This window comes from Zootoca vivipara, chromosome Z1 (genome assembly GCF_965207765.1).
Source record: "Zootoca vivipara chromosome Z1, rZooViv2.hap1.1, whole genome shotgun sequence".
Classification (NCBI taxonomy): domain Eukaryota; kingdom Metazoa; phylum Chordata; class Lepidosauria; order Squamata; family Lacertidae; genus Zootoca; species Zootoca vivipara.
The window spans coordinates 1,600,630-1,618,236 of record NC_142583.1 but is presented as its reverse complement, the minus strand read 5'-3'; the positions used below and the strand labels follow the sequence as shown (position 1 = coordinate 1,618,236).

Genomic DNA, 17,607 nt, shown 5'->3' with positions numbered 1-17,607 from the left:
GACAGACTGGAACTATATGAAACCTGCTTCTCCTTCAGCCACACATGTCAGACTGGAAACTTACCATATATAGGAGCTGGAGGCTCCACCGCCTTCCTGGCCCTGATCAGTCCATGTGTCTTCCCTGTGGAAGGTGAGGAGGCTCCAAGATCCAGCCAGGATCTCACGCAGCTGGTGCCAGAGGCTCCTGGGACAAGAGAGGAGCAAAGTGAGGGTGCTGGTTGAATTAGTGCAGGGACATGGACCCTCAGGCTCAGGGGCCAGATGTGGCCCACCTAGGCTTTCTCTGTAGCCCTCAGGACTTTCTTGCTCCCCAGCCACACTCCCTTCTGAACCTCCTTTGCCCTTCCTTGTACGTTTTTGTCTGGCTGGACTGTGTCCTTGATCATGCCTCTTGTTTGGGTGAAACGGGTAATGGAGAGGGATGTGTGCAGGAATCAACCCTCTGTGCAAAGGTAAATTTTAAATTCCTTGCTCCATGCATGTTTGCCTCTGGCCCCTTGTGTTGCTGACATGTGGTGCCTGGAAGCTTTCTAGAAGGGAATGTGGCACCAGGGCTGGTGCTAGGGTTTTTTGCGCCCTAGGCAAGATCACTTTCTGGCCCCCCCGGGCATCTGCCTCCTCCCTGCAGGCCTGGCCCAGCCTTCACCCCCTTCCCAGCGCCCCTCCCGCTTACCTGCGACGCTGACGGCTGGGTTCCTCTGGCCGCTCTCGGGCTTCAGCCACAGACCCCCGGGTGAAACAGCAGCTGCTCCCGCCTGCCCGAGAAGTAGAGCACGGCGACGGCGCCTGGAGCCAAAGGCCCGGCTCTGGCACATGCACGGGAAGCGGCTGCTCTTGCCCCACATGTCCTCCACACGCTGCTGCCCTTGGCGCTCCGGGCACGCCTGGGCTGCGCCACCGCTGCTGCCCGTCCTGGACGCAGGTAGGTGGCATTGGGGCACAGCGGCCGTGTGGCAGAGCGAGTCCTGCGAAGCCAGCAGCGCTCCCCGTCGTGCCAGCACCCCCTCCATTTTGGCGCCCTAGGCAACTGCCTAGTTCGCCTTAATGGACGTGCCGGCCCTGTGTGGTGCTTGGATTGAAAAAGGGTCCCCAGCCCTGAATTACTCAGCAGTGTTCACAAATTGTTTCGTGCTTTGAAATGCCTCTGAGAAAGCCTAGTGCCAATTTTTAGCAATGTGATGTGCTCAGAACCTGTCTTTTCCAGGGCTGGCTTCTGCACAAGCTGAGTCTACCCGCTCAGGATTTCAGTGGCACTTTCTGAATAGACGTATATGCACTTACTGGTTGGCTTTTGTGTCCATTTCCAGCTGCTCTTTGGATGTTTCCTCTGTCTCTGAGCAGTGAAAGATTCTGGGGTTCTAGGCACTTAGCCAGGGTTTGGTTTCCTTGGAATGAAGGTCAGCGGAGGCTGTGGTCTTTATTTACACATATATGCACCCTCAGTGTGGGATGGAGGGACTCACTGCATCACCACTCCAAAAGATCTTGCTTCTCCGTGAGTTACAGCTTTGGCTCCAGCGCAGAGCAGGCTGGTCTCCATGTCTCTAGCTTCCAGCCGGCTTCCAGCTTAGCTCCTACCTGGCACCTAGATGAGGGGGGTGGAGGAAGACACCATCCCTTAGTTGCAGCATGTCTACTTCTTTTGGGATGCTGATGAGGACACTGTTCAATGACCATTATTTGAAATGCAATTATTTCTTTTCTTGCTATGTAGTCTTTATTGGAGGGGTTGCAACCCTTCTGGTGCATATTATTATTCATTGTTATTGTATTTCTTTGTATACATACCGCCTAGTGCTAAAGCCTCCTCTGTCCTACAATGGAGAAAAATACTGTTGGTCATATTGAGTGCATTAGCAGAGACCTGACCTCCTGCGTTACAGCAAACCTGGAACCAGCTGAGCCATCAGTGTGATTCTCCAAACATTTAGAAACAAAATATGGTTTATTTTTCACACATGCAAGAAATATGCCAAAGTCAAACCAGTCTCAGAGTCATTTAAACCAATTGCACTTTCCCCCCTCCCTTTGGCATTAAATTATTATTTGTTGTTGTTGTTGTTGTTGTTGTTAAAAACTAAGATCATGGCCACTGATCCCATCACCTCCTGGCAAATAGAAGGGGAAGAAATGGAGGCAGTGAGAGATTTTACTTTCTTGGGTTCCATGATCACTGCAGATGGTGACAGCAGTCACGAAATTAAAAGACACCTGCTTCTTGGGAGAAAAGCAATGACAAACCTAGACAGCATCTTAAAGAGCAGAGACATCACCTTGCCTACAAAGGTCTGTATAGTTAAAGCTATGGTTTTCCCAGTAGTGATGTATGGAATTGAGAGCTGGACCATAAAGAAGGCTGATCGCCAAAGAATTGATGCTTTTGAATTATGGTGCTGGAGGAGACTCTTGAGAGTCCCATGGACTGCAAGAAGATCAAACCTATCCATTCTGAAGGAAATCAGCCCTGAGCGCTCACTGGAAGGACAGATCCTGAAGCTGAGGTTTGAATACTCTGGCCACCTCATGAGAAGAGAAGACTCCCTGGAAAAGATCCTGATGTTGGGAAAGATGAAGGGCACTAGGAAAAGGGGACGACAGAGGACGAGATGGTTGGACAGTGTTCTCGAAGCTACGAACATGAGTCTGACCAAACTGCGGGAGGCAGCGGAAGACAGGAGTGCCTGGCGTGCTCTGCATAGCTGTCAACTTTCCAATTTGAAAATAAGGGATCAGCAGCAGCCTCACCTGTCCCGGGGACAGTCTACAGTATATCTAACAATCCAGAATAGCAGTGGGAAACGGCGCTGGAATAAGGGAATTTCCAGCAAAAAAAGGGAAGGTTGACAGCTGTGGCTTGGAACAAGGGAGTTTCCTGCAAAAAAAGGGAGGGGTGACAGCTATGGTGCTCTGGTCCATGGGGTCACGAAGAGTCGGACACGACTAAATGACTAAACAACAAAACAACAACAATCCTTTTTAAAAAAGTGTTGGCTGCACAATAGTGAATAAGAAGAAAAGAAAAAGTGGCTGCTAAGGGGACAACAGGACTGCGGCCTTAGCTCTGAGTAAACTTGTATAAGATCAGGCTGTGCATCCCATGAGTTTCACCTGCAAATGCTTGGCCAGGAGAAATCCTCTCCCTACCCCATCTGTCTAGCCAATTTCACAACTCAATTAGTAGAAAACTTGTCTGTTGGATTTTCTTTGCTCTTTAGGAAAAGAAAAGTCTCAATAGCCACCATCCAACTATTCAAATTATGCAGCAGTAGCAGCAGCAGCAGCAGCAGCAGCAGCAGCAGCAGCAGCTAACAATTGCCTTTAATTGTTAAAGACAAATCTGCAGAATTTTTTTACATTTTCATTGCTTATTACTAAGAAACACAACAAATAGCTGTCTAGGGATTGAGTACAAATTGTTCCAGGAGAGGAAGTAATTAATTAAGGAATTTAAGTCTGCAGTGTTGCCAAGCAGGGAGCAAAGATTAAAACGTCCCTCCTGGCGTCTGATTCCCCGGAGTCTACATTTTCCAGTGTTTCATTGCTCTCAAACATGGAATCTATATTATTCCTCTCCCCTCTTCAATTTTCTTTGTCCAGCAACCTGCAGGGATAACTTAACCCCCTCTGTTAACTCACAAAGACAGCATAACATATTTATTCAAATTCAATTCCTGGAAGAGAGTTTTCAAATACATAAGAGCAGTGCAGACACACTATTGCACAGTGAAGTAGGACAAGACTCCCTTCCTACAGATGTTAAATGTCAAAAAGTGGCTGGGGGAGGAAGTTGGGGAGAAAGATACTCAACTTGTTCTGCAAGATGAAGGATACTCCCACCAATAACAGCAATAATATCATACTGCTGGCTCACTTGGCAAGGCCAGCTGAAGTAAAATGCAATAGCTCAAAGAAGTTGGCATAAAACTAGTCTGATAAATCCCAGAAAAAGGGTCAGAAATAATGGTACCAGCATCTCACCAGGGATGGATCATTAGAAGGCAAGAAGCAACAATACTGGTTAAAAAACCTAAAAGCAGCTGGCCTAGGCTGACATTTTCATTAACTCTAAGATTTTTTTGGGGGGGGGGTTTCCCCCAACAGCCTTAGCCCCCAGAAGGCATAGATGTGAATGTGCATCACTCTGCACTTCCTTATGTTGTATTACATTTCCTATCATAATGCCCATTCCCTCCCTGCAATCCCTCCTTGTTCTTACCTTGAAAAATGTGGTGTCCTTGGGACACTTGGCCCCCTCATTGCTCACCCCTGACTTAAAAAGCACAGTTCCAGTTCCCATTCTTGATCCTTGGAGGAACCCACTTCTCAGATCTGTGCATTTATTTCTCCTCTCCCCTAATGGTGGGGGATGTTTCAAAGCCTAAGCACAGAATGTGGGCTGGATCTTACCTAGCAACAGGCTTATTGACACACTCAAAGAACGCTAAAAAGTTCGAAAAGGACTCATTCTTATGGAAGCCAGGTTGGTCCTTCTTCAGCAATACTTGTTCTTCTACGGCATGTGCTTGGTAATTCTGTCTCTAATCCTGCTTTCCACTAGTATTCCTAGAACAGACATTAAGCTATCTAGCCTGTAATTTCCTGGAACCTTCCTGGACCCCTTTTTAAAATTGATGTCACACTGGCCACTTTCCAGGTCTTGGGTATGGAAGCTCTTCTTAGGAGCTAGATCTATTAGATGACCAACTGTTTAGGAATTTTCAGATGGATGCCATCTACACCTGGTGATCTGCTTGCTTTCTAGGCCTTGTCACTAAAGGCCTAGAACTTTGTCTCTTGTCATGACTACTTGCCTCAGAACCTCAGACCATGAGCTTAGCCCAAGGGGGGGGCAGCTGCCCCCTAGATCAAGTAAAAAGAAAAGAAAAGAAATACTTTAACTAATTGACCAATCACATTGGTCCTGCCCCAACAAAAGTCCTGCCCTCACCCCACAAAAATCCTGGCTATGGCCACAGCCTCCCTTCTTGAGAAACAGCATCTATGGAAGAGCTATTCTGCATGGATTGGTCATCTGATGGCAGTGAAAAGTTGTCACTCAGTGGTAGAGCACATGCTTCAATCCCTGGCACCTTGACTTCTTGGAGAGCCACTGCCAGTGAGATAGCTGGACTTGGCCCGGACTTGGCATGATGAACACCTGTTGCTGGGAATCACAAGCAGGGAGGATGAGGTTACACTCAGGTCCTTCTTGCAGGCTTCTCATGGAGGCACCTGACTGGCCACTGTGAGAACAAGTGCTGGACTAGATGGGTTGTTGCCTTGACCCAGCAGCCAGGCTCTTCTGAGGTTTCTGCTTAATACAGAACCCTTTATTCAGAAGCACGAGGACTGGGATCTGAATTGGATTTTGTGAAGCCCAGTAGTCTAGTGGCTTTGGGAATTGCCTGCCCCAGGTTCGATACCTGGGATCACAAGGCAGGTCTAGGAAAGAGCCCCCTCTGAAGCCACAGAGAGAACGGCTGCTTTCTGTGGTGTCTATAGAGCTGGCTGAACCAGTTGACTGACTTGTCATAAGCCTCATGATCTCTTTAAAACACACACACATAGGAAGCATCCTGAGGCTGTGAGGGACCAGTTCAAGGGCAGAACATCTGCTTTGCATGCAGAATGTCCCAGGTTCAATCCCTGGCCTCTCTGGGCAAGACTCCCATCAGAAACCTGGAGAACTGTTGCCAGCCAGTGTATGCCACACAGAGCTAGATTGTTCTTGAACCTCCAGGGCTCTTGCTTTCCATCAGACAGCCTCACTGATGCTCCATTGTCACCTGAGAAGGAGCCATTATCTGGGAAGAGCCTCAGCAAAGCAGCAACCAGCCTTTTATTTCTATGTTATTTATATAAAAAATAGTTCTATACCACTATATCATACAAATTTATCATCACAATTGCAACAGTATGAACCCATGAAACCAAAAGAAGTTAAGAACAAGTTAAAAGCCAAAGAGTCTAAAAGCAAACATCAGGAGACGGGGGCGTGCGCTCTTGTTTGCCGGCACCTTTGGAGATGCGTTTGGGCATTTGCAGGCAGAGCCAGCCAAGAGACGCTGCCGGCCAGTGCCTGGCGCGAAGCCGCTTCTGCAAGAGGGCGCCAGGTGGGCGCGCCTGGGGGCTCGTGCCCGCCTCCGCAGCGGCCGGCTGCCCTCCGTGGCCCGGCTTGCAGCAGCGCCCACGTCGGGGAGGCGCGGCGCGCTTGGGGCTGCGCGTCCCCGGGGCGTTCGGAGGCCGCGATCAATCTGGCGGCGCTTATTAAGGCTCCTGTCTAGACGGCGGAGGGGCCGGCGGCTCCTTATCTGCGCCTGGCATCACCTGCAAAGCGATCCTGCGGCCGGAGGGGGGGCGGGGGGGGGCGGGGAGGCCCCTGTGACTCGGCGGCTGCGTCTCCCGGGAAGAAGCGCTGCGCCCCGTGGCTTCTCCGTGTCTCGCTGTGCTCGTGGCATTGTTTGTCAACCGCTTGGGGATTCCTTGGAAAGAGCAGCGACATAGCATAGAGATCCAATTCGTCAGTCAATCTCCTGGTGGCATTTCAAAGCGTCCGGCCAGGACAGGATCCCTCCCTTCCCTTCCCTGCGAGGAGAACATTTATAAAGGGAACGTCAGGCCGAGGTTGTCAAAAGGAGTTTCTCTCTGGGCCTTGGGACTCTCCTTGAGCTCTGAAATGGCGCGCGCTTTTGATTCACAACATACCTACTGTACCAAGGTAGAATGCAATTTCAGAGACACACGCAAGGGAGGGAAGCCTTCCGCGAGGACACTACCCTTGCATTGGCCCTCAAGCCTTGCAGGTCTCCTGGCACACATGAAACTGCCACCAAGTTTGTCCATTCTCATCAGTTTTGAGGGAAGCCTCTTGCTACCAGGCCCAGCCTTGGAGCACACATGGAGGGCAGGCAAAACAGGAGATGTCTCCCCCCCCCCTCCCGATTCCTCTTCCTCGCTTAGGGATCCAGGCACCAGAGCTCTGAATTTGGCATCCTGATCGCTGGCCAAGCTTAACATTTATTATTTTAAATTATTTTTTAATTTTTATCTCTTTTAACCACCTTAACCTAACAACTCAACATTTTTGCAGTGGTGCAGGCCTATAGGTGAACTTTGCAAAACCAGAGTCTATGTGCTTCAACACCCCTCCCCCCAAATTAAAATCAGAAAAATATTACTGACATCACAAAGATAAAACTTTGCTGAGCCAAATTAAGATACATAAGGGTACAAATTACCAGAAACCTCAACAAGCTTTGTTGTTGTTGTTGTTGTTGTTGTTGTTGTTGTTTAGTAGTTTAGTCGTGTCCGACTCTTCATGACCCCATGGACCATAGCATGCCAGGCACTCCTGTCTTCCACTGCCTCCCGCAGTTTGGTCAAACTCATGTTCGTAGCTTCGAGAACACTGTCCAACAAGCTATACCTTCAAAACTATACCCCTTTCTGGTGGGAAATCAACAAAGAACTGAGGAGATGGAGTAGAAGCAGTGTCACTTTCTCAAACTAGCCATGATCAAAATAATAACCCTCCCAAAATTAACCTACTTATTCCGAACCCTCCCACTTTGGATCCACTCAACTCCCTAAGTGGCAGAAAAAACTACACTCATTTCTCTTCTTATACAAAAAGCCACCTTCCCTCCTCAAAAGAAAAAGACAGGGAATTCCCATTATAGAACTAGACTACAACACCAACCAAGTGCACCAAATAATCTCATACATCTTACAAGACAAAATGAAACAATGGAGATAGGTATAATTGGAAACACCCCCACCTCAGTGTATCCGTTTCTCCAAAAACAAAGTAAAACCCCATGACACACAACAGGTTCACACAGACCATGCTTAAAGCATGGAAAGAAAAAGTAGGAACATTGTCCCCAGGTTTACCACCCTCGGTTCCACATAGCTTTCAAATGAGGATATGGCAAGCCAAAGGCCTACACCACCTTACAGACTTCTACAAAAATGGCAACCCCATACAAAAACACCGAACGAACTAGGAGACACCCAAATATTCTGGCTGACCCGTCACCAACCACATGCCTTCTTAAACCACCCAGAAACAAAGGCAGCAGATACTAGGCCATTGACTAACTTTGAAAAACTGCTGGCAACAGAGTGACACAGCAATATAAAAAACATAGCTCCAAGACACTACAGGCTCCAATACCACAAACAAAGACCAATGGGAACACGACATAGGATACAAAATAAACTCAACCCAATGGTTGAATCTGTGGACTAAACCACCCTTTAAAGCCCTCTCAGCCAACAGGTGGGAACTCACTTTGAAACTTATCTACAGATTGTACCTAACACCATGTAAGCTAGCAATGATGAACCCAGGAACCTCACCTAGGTGCTAGAGAGGCTGTACCGCCATGGGCACATACCTCCACAATGTGGTGGGATTGCCCTAAAATTCAGTGCTTTTGGATATCTGTCTTATAATAAATAAATCTGCAAAATAATAAAACAGGTAATAGAAACGCCAGAATTGGTCCCACTAAATATCTTCTGAGACAATAACGCACACACTCACATGACAAATAACTCACAAGTCACTTACAGCAGCTCGGAGTGTCATAACTGGAGAGACCTATTGGGGGTGTCCATGGACCACTGGTACCAAACAGTATGGGAAATCGCCATACTAGAAAAACTAGCCAACGAAACCACAGGGACAAGCGAAAGAGAATGCCTTCACCCCGTGGGGCTTCCCTTTTATCACACACACAGGCCAACAAGACAATGACCAATCCCCCCCCAGACAACATACAAATAAATATGGCTAACTGAAGCCAGCAACTTCAAAACACACTGCAGCCAATCAACTGCAAGCAACCATGTCTTAGTCCCTCTGACCTCTTGCTCTCCCAACAAAGATATGACACCTATCCATGTGACGCTGACAAAAAAGCCACTCATATAACCATGTAAAGAATGAAAGTTTACTTACCTTGCCCCCTTCCACCATTTTTTCTCTTTATTTTCTCCCCTCTCTCCCCACTTCTCTTTCCCCCTCAACAAAAATGTCTCAAACTGACTATAACTGACCTAAGTGAAGGATTCTACAATTTGAAAACAGTGACACTGAATGTACTTTTGTTCCTTATGGAAAATCTTTTAATAAACACACATACACAAACATACAATTTCAGAAGCAAACTCATTTTGTCTAATGGTAGGGCTGGCTGTGGAGCTCCACGGACCTGTGTGGAAAGATTCTGACTTCAAGCTTTATTGCACACAAAGATGGGAGCCCCCTTGAGCCCCAGGGGGATGGACTGAGTAAACGTGCTTAAGATTGTTCTATAAACTACTAATCCTGAATCCACTTACTAAGGTGTTTACACCATTACACCATTGGGCTCAGCGGGGCTTAATTCCAGATAAACACACCTATGAATGGGTTATTGTCATGCTAGCATTTCCCAACCTGGGGCTTTCCAGATGCTTCATAGCAACTCCCATCAACCTGTCAGCATGCCTGTGAGGGGGGTTATAGTCCCAAACATCTGGAGGGGCATTAGGCTGGCAAAGGGTGCACCCTCTTCTTCCAAGGTGGGCAGGGAGGGGCAGCTGCTCCGTGAAATCAATTGAAATACATAGCAAACTGAGGTTCTGCCCCCCTAACAAAGATCCTGGCTATGCCTATGTCCCCCTCATGATTCTATCAAGCAATGAGACTTGAGGAAAAATTGCAATCCTGGCGTGGTTTATCGGGAGGCAGCCGTCTTATGGTTTTTTTTTAGCAAACCTATCCTGATCAGAAGTATTTCAACAGTTCGTCTCAGGCCACATCTTGCAGGAAAATGCCACCAGCAGAGAATTCTTGCTGTTATCTGGGTCATCCCCTTTTAAACAAGCCACATGGTGGAAGGAAACTTCTTTGCACAGCTCTGCCCTTTTTCAAAACCGAGCCCAACCTCATAGTGCTGTGAGCAATTAGATGGGCTTAATGAGCTCTCTTTTCCTGGTACAGGATTAAGGAACACCTGCCAGCATCTCTGTCAAGGAGCCGAAAGGAATTGTCGGAATCCCACTTGTCAGTACTAACACATAGGCCCCCTCCAGTCCCTTCCTTTTTGGTATATTCTTGCAGGAAACTATATCATGGATTCTTGATTCAGCCAGGACACTTAACTCCATTTTGTTGCTCATTGTGGCTTTCTGAAGTCGTTTCCTGATAGTCAGAGCCCAAGCTGAAATTTATAGGCATTAAATAAGACATCTTGGGATGGAAGGGCAACAGTATTAAAAGCAAAGCAGAGACTTGAGACGAAGAATGATGACAATTTGCTAGAGCACATGAGTAAATATAATTGACAGACCTTCCTTGCTCTGCAACTGAACGAGGCTTTCAAATTTATGCTAGATTAGCATAGAAAGAGAATGAAAATAATAAAGCAAAGGCTGAATACTACTTTCCTTTTCTTTGATGAGTTTTTTAAATTTCAGACCAGCACAGAGCCAGGAAACTTCTGGTCTATGAACCCAACTAGGTCTTGCGCAGGTCCCAGTTTGGCCCATAAAGTTTTCCTCAAACCACACCCACAGCCTTACAGCTGACAAAAGTGACATCAGGTGTGGAGCAAGTAAGACCTGGCTGCAAAAGAAAAACCAGGAGCTTGAAAGTGCACTCCAGATGGTTTCTTGGCAAGCAAAGCTTGCTGTCTGCTGGTGTGTGTGTGTGTGTGTGTGTGTGTGTGTGTGTGTGTGTGTGTGTGTGTAGCAATAGCAAGCCCCGTTGTTACTGGCTGAGCACTGCAGTGTTTGCTGTAATAACTTGCTTGCAGCAAGTCTTGCTGGGATGGCCCTCACTCTAAGTCCCAAAGAGTCATGCCCACAAATATTTTTCTAATGTTGATTCACCTGGCCTTGTGACGTCAGGTGACTGACAGGTGGGTGGGGACAGGCTTGTCAAAAAAGACCACAGGGCATGGTGTTCAGGAGTTTAACACTTCTTTGCAAGGTAGTTTGTATTTCTAATTAAAAACCAAACGTTGCATTTCAGAGGGTCCAAACTCATTTTTAAAAAGTTGACTACATTTTACAATTTAGATGTGCCACCAAATTCAATGGAGCTTCTCCCCAGGAAACTATAGCATAGGATCACTCTCTTAATCAATGCACTGCACATATCTCTTAATCAATGCACATATCTCTTTGATATCTCTGCCTGCCTGCAGATATGCAATGCATCAACGTGGCTGCATGGGGGGGGGGGCTCTCTGTGGCAGCTAGCACCTTCACTTCAGAATTTACCTCTGTGATACTGCTGCTTCCTGCAGTGCTATTTTGGAAAGATGCACTCTGGTTCTTGCCCCCTACATTGATAGACAATGTTCTGACAGCTGTGATTTCCTGTGAGAACATTCATAGAATCATAGAGTTGGATGAGACCACAAGGGCCATCCAGTCCAACCCCCTGCGGAGCAGGAAACACCATCAAAGCAATCTTGACATATGGCTGTCAAGCCTCTGCTTAAAGACCTCCAAAGAAGGAGACTCCACCACACTCCTTATTAGCAAATTCCACTGCCGAACAGCTCTTACTGTCAAGAAGTTCTTTCTAATGTTTAGGTGGAATCTTCTTTCTTGTAGTTTGAATCCATTGCTCCGTGTCCGCTTCTCTGGAGCAGCAGAAAACAACCTTTCTCCCTCCTCTATGTGACATCCTTTTATATATTTGAACATGGCTATCATATCACCCCTTAACCTTCTCTTAAGGTTAAAGGGTGATATTCTTGCCTTTAAAAAATAGTGCGAGATGGGCCCTTTCCCCAACCAGTCTAAAACATATGTGAAAATGGAAGGAAGTGCTAGCGGGTTGCATAACTGAGATGTTTTAATCCTTGGAAATACTTATATCAGGGAGGAGGGCTATCAATTCATTCAACAAATACAATGGAAGGGAGGATGGTGATTGTGGAAGTGGGAGAGAGGGTCAGAAATAAGGACTCTCTGGTCAGCTGCTGTTTTGTGCTTGCTGACGTGGTTGTTTCTTTTCCAACCCACCCTTCTTCAAGGAACTCAGGAGGCACACAATTCCCTCCCTGCTCCCATTTTATCCTCACAACAACCCTGTGGGGAAGATTAGGCCAAGATGTGGTGACAGGCTCAAGGTCATCCAGTGAGCTTCATGGCCGAGCAGGCTATACAGTAGAAGTTAACATTTTACTCAGGGGCCAGGCATGCTTGAAGAAAGGGAAAGAGCATCTGCTTTGCATGCAGAAGGTTCCAGGTTCAACCCCTGACGTCTCCAGGTCGGGTTGGGAGTGACTCCTGTCTGAAAATCTGTAGAGCTGCTGCCAGTCTGTGTAGATAATATGGAGCTAGATGGACCAGAGTCAGACTCAGTATACGGCAGCTCTCTATAGTCCTACGATGGTCATATTCGACGGTCATATTTCTAATGCTGAGTTTCCTGCAAGGTAGATAACGAGAACAACAACAACGACCTCAACAGTTGTGATATTGCTTTTAATAAGTTTAGTGAAAACTCTTGCCACATACAGACAATTCAGAACAACTGCTGTGACTGTACACATTCTTCTGCAACGTTCCCACAAAATGCAAAGTAATCTGGAAACAAAGCCCAGGAGTCTTAAATAGCTTTGCCAAGCATTTGGTTACAGGTAGGTAGCATTTGGGTTAAATTTCCATAGCTGGATGACCAAGCATTTGGGTTAAATTTCCATAGCTTATTTATCTAAATTTAGGATTTTGTGCTTTCTAAGTAACTGAATATACCAGGAGCATTGTATAAAAAGTTATACAAAACAGACAATGAAACAGAATAAATTATTTTATTACAAGTTATACAGAACGCAACCATGGGTATATTCCACTGGGAAATTTTCCTGGCACAAAAGCCCACAGAAATGAACGGGAGCAGGAGAGTGTTAGAACTCTCTAGCACAGTCCCCATTCAGTGCAATGGGATTTCTTGATCCATTGTGCCCATCACCAATATTTAGACACAAATATCAGCAGCTTTACAGACATGCTACACCACAGAGTACATGGTACAAGGATCCTTGATGTGGCACATATTAAGGGGGGGGGAATCACCTTATTTTCAAAACACCCATTAACAGGATTTTAAAGTGTGTACAGTTCTTCTGACTGAAATAGTGCAAATTATATTTTTATATATAACTATCTACAGTATACGCATTTTTAGTATAAAAGGATCTTTAACAAAAACCTTCTTAAAGAGAACAAATTACTTAAAAACGGGAAAAGGTAAGATGCTTTCAAAGTTTAAACACACGCACACCGCTTATTTTTTTTCTTTCTTCAAGAAGAACTGTCGTGCCTCTTCCCACGTCTGGCGAGGGAACCGGTTAGAGAGCTCAAGGTAATCTTGAGAACTGAAGATCTTTTCTGTCAAGCAAAGAACAAAGAACATCATCATAACTATTCTGTTATAAAATGAAAAAACAGGAGGGTAAAAATGCTTGTGTTTATTTTGTTTCTGGATAGTAAAATGACTGGGCATGACTGTTTTTCTCTCTGTCAGGAAATTAAATTTTCATCCCCATTATATGTTGGAGAACAGGTCAATGTTTCAGAAGAAGAAATCGAAGAGAATAGAGGTGCACCTGGCCCACCTCCGATGCCCTTGCAGGTGTGGGTTACATTCAAATAAGTCCACAGTCCTGTAGTCAGTTACCAGATTTTATTAAGGAAACCGATTGCATTCTTTTGGCCTGCATGCATAGATTTTGCACATAGGAGAGACATAATATCTAAAAATTTGACAAACAGATGCATCATCCTTGTGGGTGGTACAAAAATCAATGGGAAGGAAGAAAGCTCCTAAAAAATAAATTATGGATTGCATCCAATGAAGTTGTCCCATTGAATCACAGAACTGTAGAGTTGGAAGGTACCCCAAGGGTCATCTAGTCCAACCCCTTGCAAAGCAAGAATAAATTGGTGCAATGACTTCTGCTTGTTGCAAGACTATGACTATGACACCTCAGCCATGCTGGCTGATGAGAGCTGGAGTCACAGGTTTCCCCACAGCTGCTTTGAAAATTACAGCATAAGCATCATAGGCTGGCTGAGGGGTAGGTAGCCAACATTGTGCCCTCTAGATGTTATGGACTGCCCTAAGACTCAGACAACACAGCCAATGATCAGCGATGCTACGAGTTGGGAATCTGCAGCATCTTGACTATTGGTGGGCCAAGCCCACTGGAAGAAATTCTGTTAAGTCCATGAAAGATTATGCCAGTAACAAATCTGTTAGTCTTCAAGGCAGCCCACAACTCTTTATCCCTTCTGCTGTGGGCTAGTCATTTCCCACACAATGCCATTCAAATCAAACATTCAAATACCACCTGGTAACTCTCTGGCTACACAGTGTTGCTATGTTTTATTTGGCTGACAATCCCTTTATGAAGAGTTCTCCCAGGTTCTTTCAGAAGGCAATGACTTTCCCTCAAGGGCAGAGGCTACATGATCCATGATGAGCAGGATGCAATCAACACTTTGGTCTGTTTGCCTCCTAAAAGCTACAAGGCACAATTGCTATGTAATTCTAAATGGGCCATATTATACTTACCCCTTTGTTGGGAAGACTGGTTATCTGTCTGGCTTGAACTTTGTGTGGAATCCTACAGAAACAAAACCCAACAATGTTCAGTACCACAGATGGGAGATCAAACACCACCCTCTCACGCAATTTTTAAAAAGAGTGATGTCCTCACAGGGGCCAAGTCAATGTCCAAGGGAAGCCTGCAAGCAAGACCTGAGTGTAACAGTGCTCTCTCTCCCCACTTGTGGTTCCCAGCAGCTGAGGATCAGAGGAGTGCAGCCTCCAGCACTGAAGGTAGGATGCAAAGTCATCACGCTGGAGGACATTCAACTAAGAGAGCCAATGTGGTATAGTGGTTAAGAGCGGTGGACTCGTAATCTGGTGAACCGGGTTCGCGTCCCCGCTCCTCCACATGCAGCTGCTGGGTGACCTTGGGCTAGTTACACTTCTCTGAAGTCTCTCAGCCCCACCCACCTCACAGAGTGTTTGTTGTGGGGGAGGAAGGGAAAGGAGAATGTTAGCCACTTTGAGATTCCTTTGATAAAGTGGGATATCAAATCCAAACTCTTCTTCTCTTCTTCTTCTAAGTCCACTGATTTCAGTAGGTATGACAAACATTGGCTATTACCAAGGTACACCATACAAATGTGATTTTCCTGGCTGGTGTACAATGCAGCAGGCCTGAATCACAAAGAGAAGTTCTACTGTAAGACTTCTCAGCTCTGTTTCTCAACACAATTTACGAAAACAACTGGAACTGTCTCCCTTGGGAGGTGGAGGTTTTTAAGCAGAGGTTGGATGGCTATCTGCCAGGGATGCTTCCACTGAGATTCCTGCATTGCAGGGGGTTGGACTAGAGGACCTTATCATTCTATGAGTCTATGTATTTGTGGAGTGACTGAAAAGGTCTCAGTGGTGCTGCAGGAAACAACAGCTTGGAAAGAGATAATCAACAACAAACTGCTTTAAAATGTTTGCAGTGGTAACAGTATACAGCATGTTGCTGCTGTATACGCAGTCAGACCACTGGTCCACCTAGTGCAGGGTGGCCAACACTGACTGGCAGCCATTCTCCAGAGTTTCTGATCAATTAATATCAGTTACAACAGCAGCAGCAGCAGCAACAACAACTGATACCAGGTCACTTTCCTGGCTCATAACCATTCTCCTCATATGGGGCACTGCTGGTCATACCACAAGCCCCAGTGGTCGGGTCTGGCATGCACTAAAACCAGGTGCCGAAGGGTTGCAGCTCTAAGTCATCTGGAATTAGTTACCAACTTAAATTAGATGAGCTCCTACTGTCTTGATATTTAGGTGGATACTGAAGACTTATAACAAGGCTTTACCTGTAGTGTGACCCAGTCATATTAGGAAATATTAATTGTACAACTGTAGATATGCTAATAGTGCTTTTAGTTTAATGTGTCTGTAATATTTTGTACTTTTTTTGTACACTACTTTGGTAGCTTTTGGTTGTGAATTCATTTATAAACCTGTAAACAAATAAACAGCAACAAAAACGATAAGAGTGTCTTATACAACAATTGAGAACAAATGGCAGTGCTTACTGTCCTGAGGGGTTTAAAGATTGAACTGCTGGGTTAAGGCTATTATGGACTAAAAATGAATCATTTCTCTACATGACACAAATATTTAAATATATTATTGTGTTTTCACTGTTTGTGCGCGTGGATTTTTAAAAAATGGTTGATGTTCTTACTGTGAAATCGCTTTGAGATATTCTATGGGAATAGATTCTTAAATGGAATCCAACCCAACAAATTAGCTCAGGGCAGTAACTTCTGACACAAAGAGTGCTTCCTTGAGATGGGATGGTATAATTATGGCACACTGTGCTTTTGCCCTATTTCAGTCCTGTGAAGGCATCTTTACCTCATGTTCTCAGGAGTCAACAGGAGAACCACAATTCTGGGCTTTTAATGCTTAGATTATGTACCTTATGAAGTGTAACTAAGAGACAATGATTCCCTAGGCAGCAGGTGAAAGCTGAATTCAAACATTCTTGCTAAAATAATACAATCTTCTATTTTAATATAAGTAGTTTTAGAAACAATAAGGAAAAAACGGCTGTTGTCACAGACAATGAGAGGAAAGACGCCATACAGCAGCAAGGTTGTGAGGGTGAGGTTTTACTAATAATAAGACATTTATACGTTTTCAGTATTTTACTGCAGGTTTATACTGTACAGCCCCAGATGCATGCAACCAGACCATTTTTTCCTCCCCCATTTCTTCCATATGGTAAACATTTATTTTCCAATCCTGGGGTCAGCTATCTCACATTCCCCCACAGAGGGAGGACTCTCCCTGCTGAAATAAATAGGATATTTGCCTCAGGAAGGCGCACAGATTGTGTCTCCCCATGATAGCAAGTTGAAATTTAAGAACAAATGCATGCCTGTTTTTCATTCACAATATCTGGGGTGGGGGAGGTTTTTTTTGCATTTTCTACAGCCTGTTTGTTTGTTTGTTTAATATTACTATATTAGAGTTTTGTTTCCGATGGCTAAACCATTCTCCCAAAGTCTGGGAGAAACAAACATATCTTCAGGCTGCTGAGCTGGATATGTTCAGGCAGACCAGAAATCAAAATGCTGAAGTACCTAAATAAACGCTCAGTAAAATTAAGCTTGATTTTATTCGTGATCTACTTTCCAAATCAAATAGTTGACTGCCAGCTGCTTATTTGGGAAAGCAAAGAACTCCTTATGTGGCCACATAAGGACCAGCACTCCTAGGTGGGGTTTTCTTCTTGCAGCATCTGCTTCTGAACAGTACTATCAGAAGCATTTAAAAAAACCCATTTTGCAAGCTGTTGCTGTTTTATGCATTAAAAAAAGGTTTCAGGAGCTAAAATGTTTCAGTTATGTATGCATATACTACAATTTTCTATAGCCCTAATATCTCGAGCAGTAAAACTATGAAGCTACCTAAAAGCTGACGATGCATTTAGCCTTCAGGCATTTAGCCTGTTTGGATCAATTAACAAACAAGCTTAATTTTCTTCATTTGGCTGCAGTTGT

General features: G+C 45.3%; 1 protein-coding gene across 8 annotated transcripts in view; it reads right to left on the bottom strand.

The window, feature by feature from the left end:
- Positions 1 to 12,481: 12,481 nt before the first annotated feature.
- Positions 12,482 to 17,607, bottom strand: part of SCAPER (S-phase cyclin A associated protein in the ER) — a 190,130-nt gene continuing 185,004 nt past the window's right edge. For all 8 annotated transcript variants that reach the window (XM_035112173.3, XM_088660809.1, XM_088660808.1 and 5 more), the window contains 2 exons: positions 14,588 to 14,639; positions 12,482 to 13,401 (listed from right to left, as the gene is read on the bottom strand). In XM_035112173.3, coding sequence (XP_034968064.2) covers positions 13,298 to 13,401; positions 14,588 to 14,639 — 156 coding nt within the window. In that variant the 3' untranslated portion in view covers positions 12,482 to 13,297. The remainder of the gene's footprint in view (positions 13,402 to 14,587; positions 14,640 to 17,607) is intronic.